General features: G+C 42.8%; 1 protein-coding gene across 1 annotated transcript; it reads right to left on the bottom strand.

Annotated features, from left to right (window-relative positions):
• Positions 1-266: 266 nt before the first annotated feature.
• On the bottom strand, positions 267-2,169 carry LOC115151773 (mitochondrial import inner membrane translocase subunit Tim13). The gene is made up of 3 exons (XM_029695990.1): positions 1,904-2,169; positions 1,438-1,506; positions 267-1,259 (listed from the first exon to the last, which is right to left on the bottom strand). Exons 1-3 carry the CDS (start codon positions 2,021-2,023, stop codon positions 1,161-1,163), a joined length of 288 nt encoding a protein of 95 aa, XP_029551850.1. The 5' UTR covers positions 2,024-2,169; the 3' UTR covers positions 267-1,160.
• Between the last annotated feature and the right edge of the window lie 8,650 nt (positions 2,170-10,819).

Genomic DNA, 10,819 nt, shown 5'->3' with positions numbered 1-10,819 from the left:
TCTTGCATGAAAGCATCTTTACGTGGCTAAATCATTTACATTTACATTTTAGTCATTTAGCAGACGCTCTTATCCAGAGCGACTTACAGTAGTGAATGCATACATTTCATTATTTTTTAAAATTTTTTCTGTGCTGGCCCCCCGTGGGAATCAAACCCACAACCCTGGTGTTGCAAACACCATGCTCTACTAACTGAGCTACAGGGAAGGCTACATAGCTTCTAGAAGCTGTTCAGGCACTACATGAAATATGATAGCCACTCTGGTTCCTCAAGCAACAGAACATTTATTCATTTTCAAAGGACAAAAACAGCAATTTGACAAATTTCATCTGGATTTATTTACTTCTGACAAGTGAGAAAGGCCATTCCAGTCAGTCACAAACACCTCAGTCCTCTGAGCAGCACCCACCGTTCAGCATTCACAGGCCATTTCTTTTTACTTCTCTACACAAGTCAAAGGGCTGAATGAAGTGGAGCTGTTCCCAGAAATCTGACAAACCAAGCACACAAAGCCAGCTGGGTTCAACACAAAGTCTGCACCACAGCAGACCTTGTTAAAACAGACCCACTACTGTGGTGGGCAGATAGAGTGACAACTGGAATGAAAGTCTTGACAATACTGTTTTGTTCTCAACACGTATTCTGATATAGGATTCTTTGCCTTGGCCGGGTTCACAGTTATGAAAACAAAAACTTGTTCCTCAATTATTCCCCATGAGAGAAACTAGGTTTACAGAGGAAAGCGGTGGTAAAATAAACCTTACCTAACCTCTTCAGGGAAATGTTTCACCCACACAAACATAGCCACAGCCTGTGACAAACTGAAGAATGGGGACCTGGCACTGAACTTAAGGGGACAGTTACAGAGAGTAGACTAGTTTAGAGAGTGATTGAAAAGTGACATAATTGCAGAAAATCTTTTCTAATGAAAATGAATTCATGACTCTTGTAATAAAAATAAAAATTATAGAAGATATCCATTTGTTAAACTATCCTTTAGTGAAAGGAGAATGTCCACAAGTATTATGGCTGCTGTTCACAAGGTCTGCAAACCAAACCTGTCCGTGAGGTGTTGTGTGTGTCAGCCACTACCATTAACACCTTCCCTGCCATATGTTTTGGCTTTGCTAAGGTGTGGCTGGCAGAGTAGGATGATGTTCATATACGAGCCCTTTCCCTCTGTAGTCTGGAATTGTAGGCACGGGACACAGTATTCCATGCATCCATATATCGATCCATGCACATAGCGATGCATTTCTGCAATAAACAGAAAAATATCAGTCAGCATTACCACTGCATAATATTTGCATTTTATGATGTCCAACATACCAGATGTCTCAAATGACAATTCACTGACTCAAGTTAGGGGTCACAAATCAACCACTTCACATCCATATCCCGTCATAATAATCTGCAAATAAATACACTGACATACCTGTTCAGAGTTATCCAACGTGCCTCCTGGTTTGCCTATGCATTTCTTGAAGCATTTGTCTGTCATCCTCTACAACAAAGGAGAAAGATACGATTTAACCCACCATCACTCACATCAGGCTCCACGACCTGACAGGCAATTTAACTAACGTTACATTGATAGTAGGCCTCGTCTACAGACCAAATATGCCTTTTGTAGTTAACTATATGCATGCAATAAAATATTTACATGGCTTGCTAACAAACAGCATGCATTCATTCATTGACAGGCTAAGGAAGCTAGTTAGCTAACTAACGTTAGCCAGCTTGTAGCTATAAGGCCTATTGTATTCGTAGCTTACTAACTTAGCTTTTTCAACTTGCTACTCAACAATTAGTTAACCAGTCAGCTAGCTGTCGAGTGTCTAACTTTACCTGTATACAATGAATGTAGTTGACCATCCTAGTTAGCTAGTTTAGCAAATTACCTGCAAGAGCTCTTGCGCATTAGCCACCGCAATCTGGACCTTCACTTGCTCCATGATTGTCCCGGTGTCCATTTTACCGGACCCAGCACCCGATGAAAAGTCGGACCCAAATCCGTCCATAACTAATTGTAATAGCTAACATTAATTTAAAGAAATTCAACTGTAGCTACCTAACAACACGTGTAGCTCTTGCAACCACTTCAACAAGTTGCCCTTGAAACGAGATCATTCGATCACGTGACTTCCTGTAATTGTGATTCCAACATGGGAGATGTAGTTTTCAGTTTCCTAGCCAGTTCAGTTCACCAAGAGCCTGTTTTTATTTATACATTTTTTATTTCACCTTTATTTAACCAGGTAGGCAAGTTGAGAACAAGTTCTCATTTACAACTGCAACCTGGCCAAGATAAAGCAAAGCAGTGTGACACAGACAACAACACAGAGTTACACATGGAGTAAACAATTACCAAGCCAATAACACAATAAACAAGTCAATGACAGTAGAAAAAAAAGAAAGTCTATATACAGTGTGTGCAAAAGGCATGAGGAGGTAGGCAATAAATAGGCCATAGGAGCGAATAATTACAATTTAGCAGATTAACACTGGAGTGATAAATGAGCATATGATGATGTGCAAGTAGAAATACTGGTGTGCAAAAGAGCAAAAAAGTAAATTAAATAAAAACAGTATGGGGATGAGGTAGGTAGATTGGGTGTGCAATTTACAGATGGACTATGTACAGCTGCAGCGATTGGTTAGCAGCTCAGGTAGCTGATGTTTATAGTTGGTGAGGGAAATAAAAGTCTCCAACTTCAGCGATTTTTGCAATTCGTTCCAGACACTGGCAGCAGAGAACTGGAAGGAAAGGCGGCCAAAGGAGGTGTTGGCTTTGGGGATGATCAGTGAGATATACCTGCTGGAACGTGTGCTACGGGTGGGTATTGTTATCGTGACCAGTGAACTGAGATAAGGCGGAGCTTTACCTAGCATAGACTTATAGATGACCTGGAGCCAGTGGGTCTGGCGGCGAATATGTAGCGAGGGCCAGCAGACTAGAGCATACAGGTCGCAGTGGTGGGCGGTATAAGGTGATTTGGTAACAAAACGGATGGCACTGTGATAGACTGCATCCAGTTTGCTGAGTAGAGTAATGGAAGCTATTTTGTAGATGACATCGCCGAAGTCGAGGATTGGTAGGATAGTCAGTTTTACTTGGGTAAGTTTGGCAGAGGGAGTGAAGGAGGCTTTGTTGTGAAATAGAAAGCCGATTCTAGATTTGATTTTGGATTGGAGATGTTTAATATGAGTCTGGAAGGAGAGTTTACAGTCTAGCCAGACACCTAGGTATTTATAGTTGTCCACATATTCTAGGTCGGAACCATCCAGGGTGGTGATGCTAGTCGGGCGGGCTGGTGCGGGCAGCGAACAGTTGAAAAGCATGCATTTGGTTTTACTAGCGTTTAAGAACAGTTGGAGGCCACAGAAGGAGTGTTGTATGGCATTGAAGCTCGTTTGGAGGTTTGTTAGCACAGTGTCCAAGGAAGGGCCAGATGTATACAGAATGGTGTTGTCTGCGTAGAGGTGGATCAGGGAATCGCCCGCAGCAAGAGCGACATCATTGATATATACAGAGAAAAGAGTCGGCCTGAGAATTGAACCCTGTGGTACCCCCATAGAGACTGCCAGAGGTCCGGACAACATGCCCTCCGATTTGACACACTGAACTCTGTCTGCAAAGTAGTTGGTGAACCAGGCGAGGCAGTCATTAGAAAAACCAAGGCTATTGAGTCTGCCGATAAGAATACGGTGATTGACAGAGTCGAAAGCCTTGGCCAGGTCGATGAAGACGGCTGCACAGTACTGTCTTTTATCGATGGCGGTTATGATATCGTTTAGAACCTTGAGCGTGGCTGAGGTGCACCCGTGACCAGCTCGGAAACCGGATTGCACAGCGGAGAAGGTACGGTGGGATTCTAAATGGTCAGTGATCCGTTTATTAACTTGGCTTTCGAAGACTTTAGATAGGCAGGGCAGGATGGAAATAGGTCTGTAACAGTTTGGGTCTAGGGTGTCACCCCCTTTGAAGAGGGGGATGACCGCGGCAGTTTTCCAATCTTTAGGGATCTCGACGATACGAAAGAGAGGTTGAACAGGCTGGTAATACGGGTTGCAACAATGGCGGCGGATAGTTTTAGAAAGAGAGGGTCCAGATTGTCTAGCCCAGCTGATTTGTACGGGTCCAGGTTTTGCAGCTCTTTCAGAACATCTGCAATCTGGATTTGGGTGAAGGAGAAGCTGGGGAGGCTTGGGCGAGTAGCTGCGGGGAGGGGCGGAGCTGTTGGCCGGGGTTGGAGTAGCCAGGAGGAAGGCATGGCCAGCCGTTGAGAAATGCTTATTGAAATGTTCGATTATCATGGATTTATCAGTGGTGATCGTGTTACCTAGCCTCAGTGCAGTAAGCAGCTGGGAGGAGGTGCTCTTGTTCTCCATGGACTTTACAGTGTCCCAAAACTTTTTGGAGTTAGAAATACAGGATGCAAATTTCTGCTTGAAAAAGCTAGCCTTTGCTTTCCTGACTGTCTGCGTGTATTGGTTCCTGACTTCCCTGAACAGTTGCATATCGCGGGGACTTTTCGATGCTATTGCAGTCCGCCACAGGATGTTTTTGTGCTAGTCAAGGGCAGTCAGGTCTGGAGTGAACCAAGGGCTATATCTGTTCTTAGTTCTGCATTTTTTGAACAGGGCATGCTTATCTAAGATGGTGAGGAAATTACTTTTAAAGAATGACCAGGCATCCTCAACTGACGGGATGAGGTCAATATCCTTCCAGGATACCTGGGCCAGGTCAATAAGAAAGGCCTGCGAGCAGAAGTGTTTTAGGGAGCGTTTGACAGTGATGAGGGGTGGTCGTTTGACCGCAGACCCATAGCGGATACAGGCAATGAGGCAGTGATCGCTGAGATCCTGATTGAAAACAGTGGAGGTGTATTTGGAGGGCAAGTTGGTCAGGATAATGTCTATGAGGATGCCCATGTTTACGGATTTAGGGTTCTACCTGGTGGGTTCCTTGATGATTTGTGTGAGATTGAGGACATCTAGCTTAGATTGTAGGACTGCCAGGGTGTTAAGCATATCCCAGTTTAGGTCACCTAACAGAACGAACTCTTAGGCTAGATGGGGGACGATTACAGAAGTCAACAAATGAGGGTGCCTGGGGACACGCAGGGCCTGGGTTTACCTCCACATCACCCGAGGAACAGAGGAGGAGTAGGATGAGGGTACGGCTTAAGGCTATCAAAACTGGTCGCCTAGAGCGTTGGGGACAAAGAATAAAAGGAGCAGATTTCTGGGTGTGGTAGAATAGATTCAGGGCATAATGTGCAGACAGGGGTATGGTGGGGTGCGGGTACAGCGGAGGTAAGCCCAGGCACTAAGTGATGATAAGAGAGGTTGTATCTCTGGACATGCTGGTTATAATGGGTTTCACAGACAGGGCTTAGATTAAGCCAGGAGTAGGACTTAATGTGTACAGTCGTGGCCAAAAGTTTTGAGAATGACACAAATATTAATTTTCACAAAGTCTGTTGTCTCAGTGTCTTTAGATATTTTTGTCAGATGTTACTATGGAATACTGAAGTATAATTACAAGCATTTCATAGGTGTCAAAGGCTTTTATTGACAATTACATGAAGTTGATGCAAAGAGTCAATATTTGCAGTGTTGCCACTTCTTTTAAAGACCTCTGCAATCCGCCCTGGCATGCTGTCAATTAACTTCTGGGCCACATCCTGACTGATGGCAGCCCATTCTTGCATAATCAATGCTTGGAGTTTGTCAGAATTTGTGGGTTTTTGTGTGTCCACCCACCTCTTGAGGATTGACCACAAGTTCTCAATGGGATTAAGGTCTGGGGAGTTTCCTGGCCATGGACCCAAAATATCGATGTTTTGTTCCCCGAGCCACTTAGTTATCACTTTTGCCTTATGGCAAGGTGCTCCATCATGCTGGAAAAGGCATTGTTCATCACCAAACTGTTCCTGGATGGTTGGGAGAAGTTGCTCTCGGAGGATGTGTTGGTACCATTCTTTATTCATGGCTGTGTTCTTAGGAAAAATTGTGAGTGAGCCCACTTCCTTGGCTGAGAAGCAACCCCACACATGAATGGTCTCAGGATGCTTTACTGTTGACATAACACAGGACTGATGGTAGCGCTTCTCCGGACAAGCTTTTTCCCCCAGATGCCCCAAACAACCGGAAAGGGGATTCATCAGAGAAAATGACTTTACCCCAGTCCTAAGCAGTCTTTTGCAGAATATCAGTCTGTCCCTGATGTTTTTCCTGGAGAGAAATGGCTTCTTTGCTGCCTTTCTTGACACCAGGCCATCCTCCAAAAGTCTTCGCCTCACTGTGCGTGCAGATGCACTCACACCTGCCTGCTGCGATTCCTGAGCAAGCTCTGTACTGGTGGTGCCCCGATCCCGCAGCTGAATCAACTTTAGGAGACAGTCCTGGCGCTTGCTGGACTTTCTTGGGCGCCCTGAAAGCCTTCTTCACAACAATTGAACCGCTCTCCTTGAAGTTCTTGATGGTCCGATAAATGGTTCATTTAGGTGCAATCTTACTGGCAGCAATATCTTTGCCTGTGAAGCCCATTTTGTGCAAAGCAATGATGACGGCACGTGTTTCCTTGCAGGTAACCATGGTTGACAGAGGAAGAACAATAATTCCAAGCACCACCCACCTTTTGAAGCTTCCAGTCTGTTATTCAAACTCAATCAGCATGACAGAGTGATCTCCAGCCTTGTCCTCGTCAACACTCACACCTGTGTTAACGAGAGAATCACTGACATGATGTCAGCTGGTCCTTTTGTGGCAAGGCTGAAATGCAGTGGAAATGTTTTTTGGGGATTGAGTTAATTTGCATGGCAAATAGGGACTTTGCAATTAATTGCAATTCATCGGATCACTCTTCATAACATTCCGGAGTATATGCAAATTGCCATCATACAAACTAAGGCAGCAGACTTTGTGAAAATTAATATTTGTGTCATTCTCAAGACTGTACTAGTTAAACTATGACATTAAGTAGCTTTCATGAACGTGGCTTACATTTGCCTTAGTCGGAGACTATGGAGTCCTGGGCTTCGGTCCAAACACTTAAGACACACCCTCGTCCACTTACCCTCGCCTTATGCCCTTGGGGGAATCCCCATCGCCATCTTGGCGGGTGGTCTAAATGATTAGCTAAGCAAGGGAAGTTTGCAACGTAAGGTCCTCGCTTTCAGTCGGCTTTGCGAGTGTACAATTATGTTTACTCCCGGGCCTTTGCGATGATTGTACATCCCCTAAGAAAAGTCTGCAAAAACTTAAAACAATATCAATGGAGAAGTAAACATACAAGTGTAAGTACAAACGAATGCAAATAAGTTAGAAAGTGTGCTACTAATGCACAAACGTTTCTTAAAAAGTAAATATGTTTTTGTTTGGTTATCTTTCGGGAATTGTAGAAATATTTTTTTTCCCTTCTTCATAAGTTCCAGCTAGGCATGCTAACGTTAGCTAATTAATTTGCTAGCCATCTTACAGTAGGCGAATATTAATAATTATATATTTAATATTAAGTAGACCTGCAATCATAATTGACTGCCGCTCATAAAGCGCCCACAAGCTACCGGTAGTTGAAAACACAATCATCGTAGGATCAACGGGTGACGAATTTCCGGCCAAGGGTGGCCCATTTAAAAATCATTCCTTCCTCCCTCGCCCTGCAAGTGTATACTCGTCAGACGTCATCAGAAGTGTCCACTTAATTTGAGGGCTGAGGGTGTGTCTTTAAGTTTTTGGACCGCAAGCCCTGGAGTAAGGTAAGTAAGCCTAAATGAGAATACCTGTGTTAAGCCTGATTAGGTTAAGTATGAGCACATGCTGTTGGTCTAATGATGCTCATAAAAACCCGAAATGGAATAGAAAACACCATTACTGGTGTGAATCTTGAGACAAAAACAATGGCAGAGGCAAAAATAATTTGTGAGTCAAACCATCCAGTTAGTGAAAGTAAAAACCATACTACTGCTACTGAGCAAAAGAAAAAGAGTGGTTGGGCTGCAAGTTGAAGTGAATTCAATACATTTGTAACCACAAGAAGAGTACAACATCAGGTGAAATATCTTCATCAGTATTTCACATTTCTCTTTCATATTTGTGACATCACTTATATTGAATGATATCTGCCTTTATAGACTCTGTGGAAGAACCTTAAACTGGCTTTAAAAAGAGAATGCGGAGATCATAAGAGAGTGATTTACTACTGGTGGTGGACCACCCAAAAAAAAGACAAGACTGATGAATCCAGCAACCTCTGGATGGTATACCAGATGATGACCATTTGGACATTTCAGATGAAGAACTGAGCACAAATGGTACATATACCAAAAAAAGTAAATTGTTTACTTCCTTTGTTAAATATATTCCACTGTCTGTCAATCATTACTCTTCTTTCATTCTAAGGACCATATGAGTTTATTTGTGCTTCTAACAGTGTTCTTTTTCCAGAGGAAAGGAATCTGAACAGGTTGGAAGAGCCAGTGCACAGTGAGTGTGTACCCTCCACATCTGCTATAGCATCCCTGAGAGATGCTGCCACCACCTTTCAGCAGAGAACAAAAAAGATGACCATGCATGAAAAGTTAGCCAGAGAATTTCATGAGCATAAAATGAAATATCTGAAGGAAGAACATGAAATAGAAATGAGAATTCTACAGGTTGAATTGGATATGAAGTTGGAAGAGAGAAGTATGATCCGAAAAAGATAGTAATGAGACAATTGTGATTACCAGCTATGGTGAACAATATATGTAAAACATTTAAATGTTGTCATTTGGATATTCATGAGTATTTTAATCACCACAAACTACATTTTAAACCAGCCTTGGTTTAGTCACTTAATTTTGCTGCACACTATTTGAATTTTGTACAGAACAAACATTATCAAAGCAAAAATAAGCCATATGAATACATTCCATATTTAAATGCATTCCATCTAGTTGAAGTGCTGCAATGTGAAAGCAACTCTGTGCAAGTCCTCGTTGGTCATTGCCTGCCTCAGCCATGGGCACATCTGCTTGATCCTGATCTTCCATTGGAGGAGGTAGTTGTGCAGCACAGCTGTAGCAATGATCACCTTGCAGCATCTTCTTGGCTTGAAACGAAGTGTATTGCGTTAACACTGGAATCGATTTTTCCATACTCCAAACATACGCTCGACCATCCCTCTCGTGCAGATATGAGCTTGGTTGTATCTTTGCTGCTCAGCTGTTGTGGGATTTATGTATGGAGTGAATAAAAAGTTACTCTGACCATATCCACTGTCACCAATTAGTAGTCCACTTTGTTGTCCTCTCTGAAACTGAGCACACAATGAAGAGTTGAAAAATCCTTGAATCGTGAGTTGCACCTTTCCAACGGGCAACAATGTTTGAAAACTCTAAATTAGGAGTGGATACACCCTGAACGTCCTAGAGTAGCTCTAATCCTCCCTCTTGCAATCAGCTTTGTTTAATCCAGAACAGGATAAATCTTAGACTATTTTAAGATAACTCTAGTCTGTACAAGTCGCTTTAAGACAGCACAAAACAGGCATTTTACTCTTGGAATAGGCTTAAGCGTTGTCTGTGAAACTGGCCCTAAAAGTTGTATTTCAAGTGCGAACATTTTGTCTTGATTCATTCATTGAAATAAAAACCTTTAACATAATCTGCCTGAATTGTGTTTTAGTCCACCTTAACATTTTTGGGACATATGAGTGTGTGGTGTGCTATATTCCAACACATACACTACCGTTCAAAAGTTTGGGGTCACTTAGAAATGTCCTTGTTTTTGAAAGAAAAGCAGACATTGGCTATGAAGTTAAGTTTTTTTGTAAGTATATAGCATATGTATCTGTCTTGTATTCCAAGTAACGTTTACAAGCATGTAAATATTTGTATATTTTTCCATTTGTTTTCTGGTAAATATTTGAAGCTTGCTTGAATTGGCTGTAAATGTATACATTTGCACATTAAAATGTATTCATTGCAAGTAAAATTTTCAATTGACTGAAATTGACTGTTCAGTTGCCCAGTTACAGACTTACTGGTCCTTAACCCTTTCTCCCTAGTCATTCATCTTTTGTGTCCAATTCCAAGGTTGGTATGGAATTGGACATTGGTTTCTAGTTATTGTTTGCATATCTGGAGGTTCTAGATTTGTGTGTGTAATATGGCAGAAGTGTCCCGGAGTCCATTACACAACAGGGTTGAGTCATCACCATATTGCTACACCTATCCAAGCCCCATCAGGTCAAGCACTACAAAGATAGAGTAGGGTGTTAAAAATCCTTCTCTCGGCCTGTACCTTGACGTGGTGAGAAGGGCTTCCAACTAACCCAGGCCCATGTTACTGAACCCCTGACTGAGACTGGTTGCCTGTCGAGGACAAGTGACAGAAAGAACTAGCCACAGCACCCGATCAAGCATCTCCTAATTATGCCCCTTTCCTCATCCTTTAACTCGTTCTCTCCTCCCAACTGACAGAGATTTGAAGGAGCAGAAGACTTACAAGGCAAGCATACATTGTTGCCAAGGGGCCCAACTTCCTGTGTCATGCCGATTCATATTGTTAATTGAAGCCATTTGGGATCTGCAGTAATGGTGCCATCGACGTGTTCAAGAAAAATACTCTGGCTCAGTGCATACAACACCAGGAGCGACCCAAAAGTTATTGGTGGCTATTTCCTTGATACGGTTGGGGAAGTGGGGGGCTGTGCCCGCATTGTAGGAGCAGACATGGGGACGGAGAACAGTCATGTCTGGGACATGCAACGGTACCTACGACAGAATGATGATGCCATTGGGGGTGAGAGAATAATCTTATACGGT

This window comes from Salmo trutta, chromosome 17, assembly GCF_901001165.1.
Source record: "Salmo trutta chromosome 17, fSalTru1.1, whole genome shotgun sequence".
Taxonomy (NCBI): domain Eukaryota; kingdom Metazoa; phylum Chordata; class Actinopteri; order Salmoniformes; family Salmonidae; genus Salmo; species Salmo trutta.
This window is presented reverse-complemented; position numbering and strand designations above follow the sequence as displayed.

Excerpts from the sequence above, each read along its gene's own strand:
- LOC115151773 (XM_029695990.1), bottom strand. The coding sequence starts at position 2,023 with ATGGACGGATTTGGGTCCGACTTTTCATCGGGTGCTGGGTCCGGTAAA. Across the intron at positions 1,507-1,903 it reads ATGCGCAAGAGCTCTTGCAG|AGGATGACAGACAAATGCTT; the intron begins GTAATTTGCTAA and ends CCTTTGTTGTAG. Across the intron at positions 1,260-1,437 it reads CGTTGGATAACTCTGAACAG|AAATGCATCGCTATGTGCAT; the intron begins GTATGTCAGTGT and ends TGTTTATTGCAG.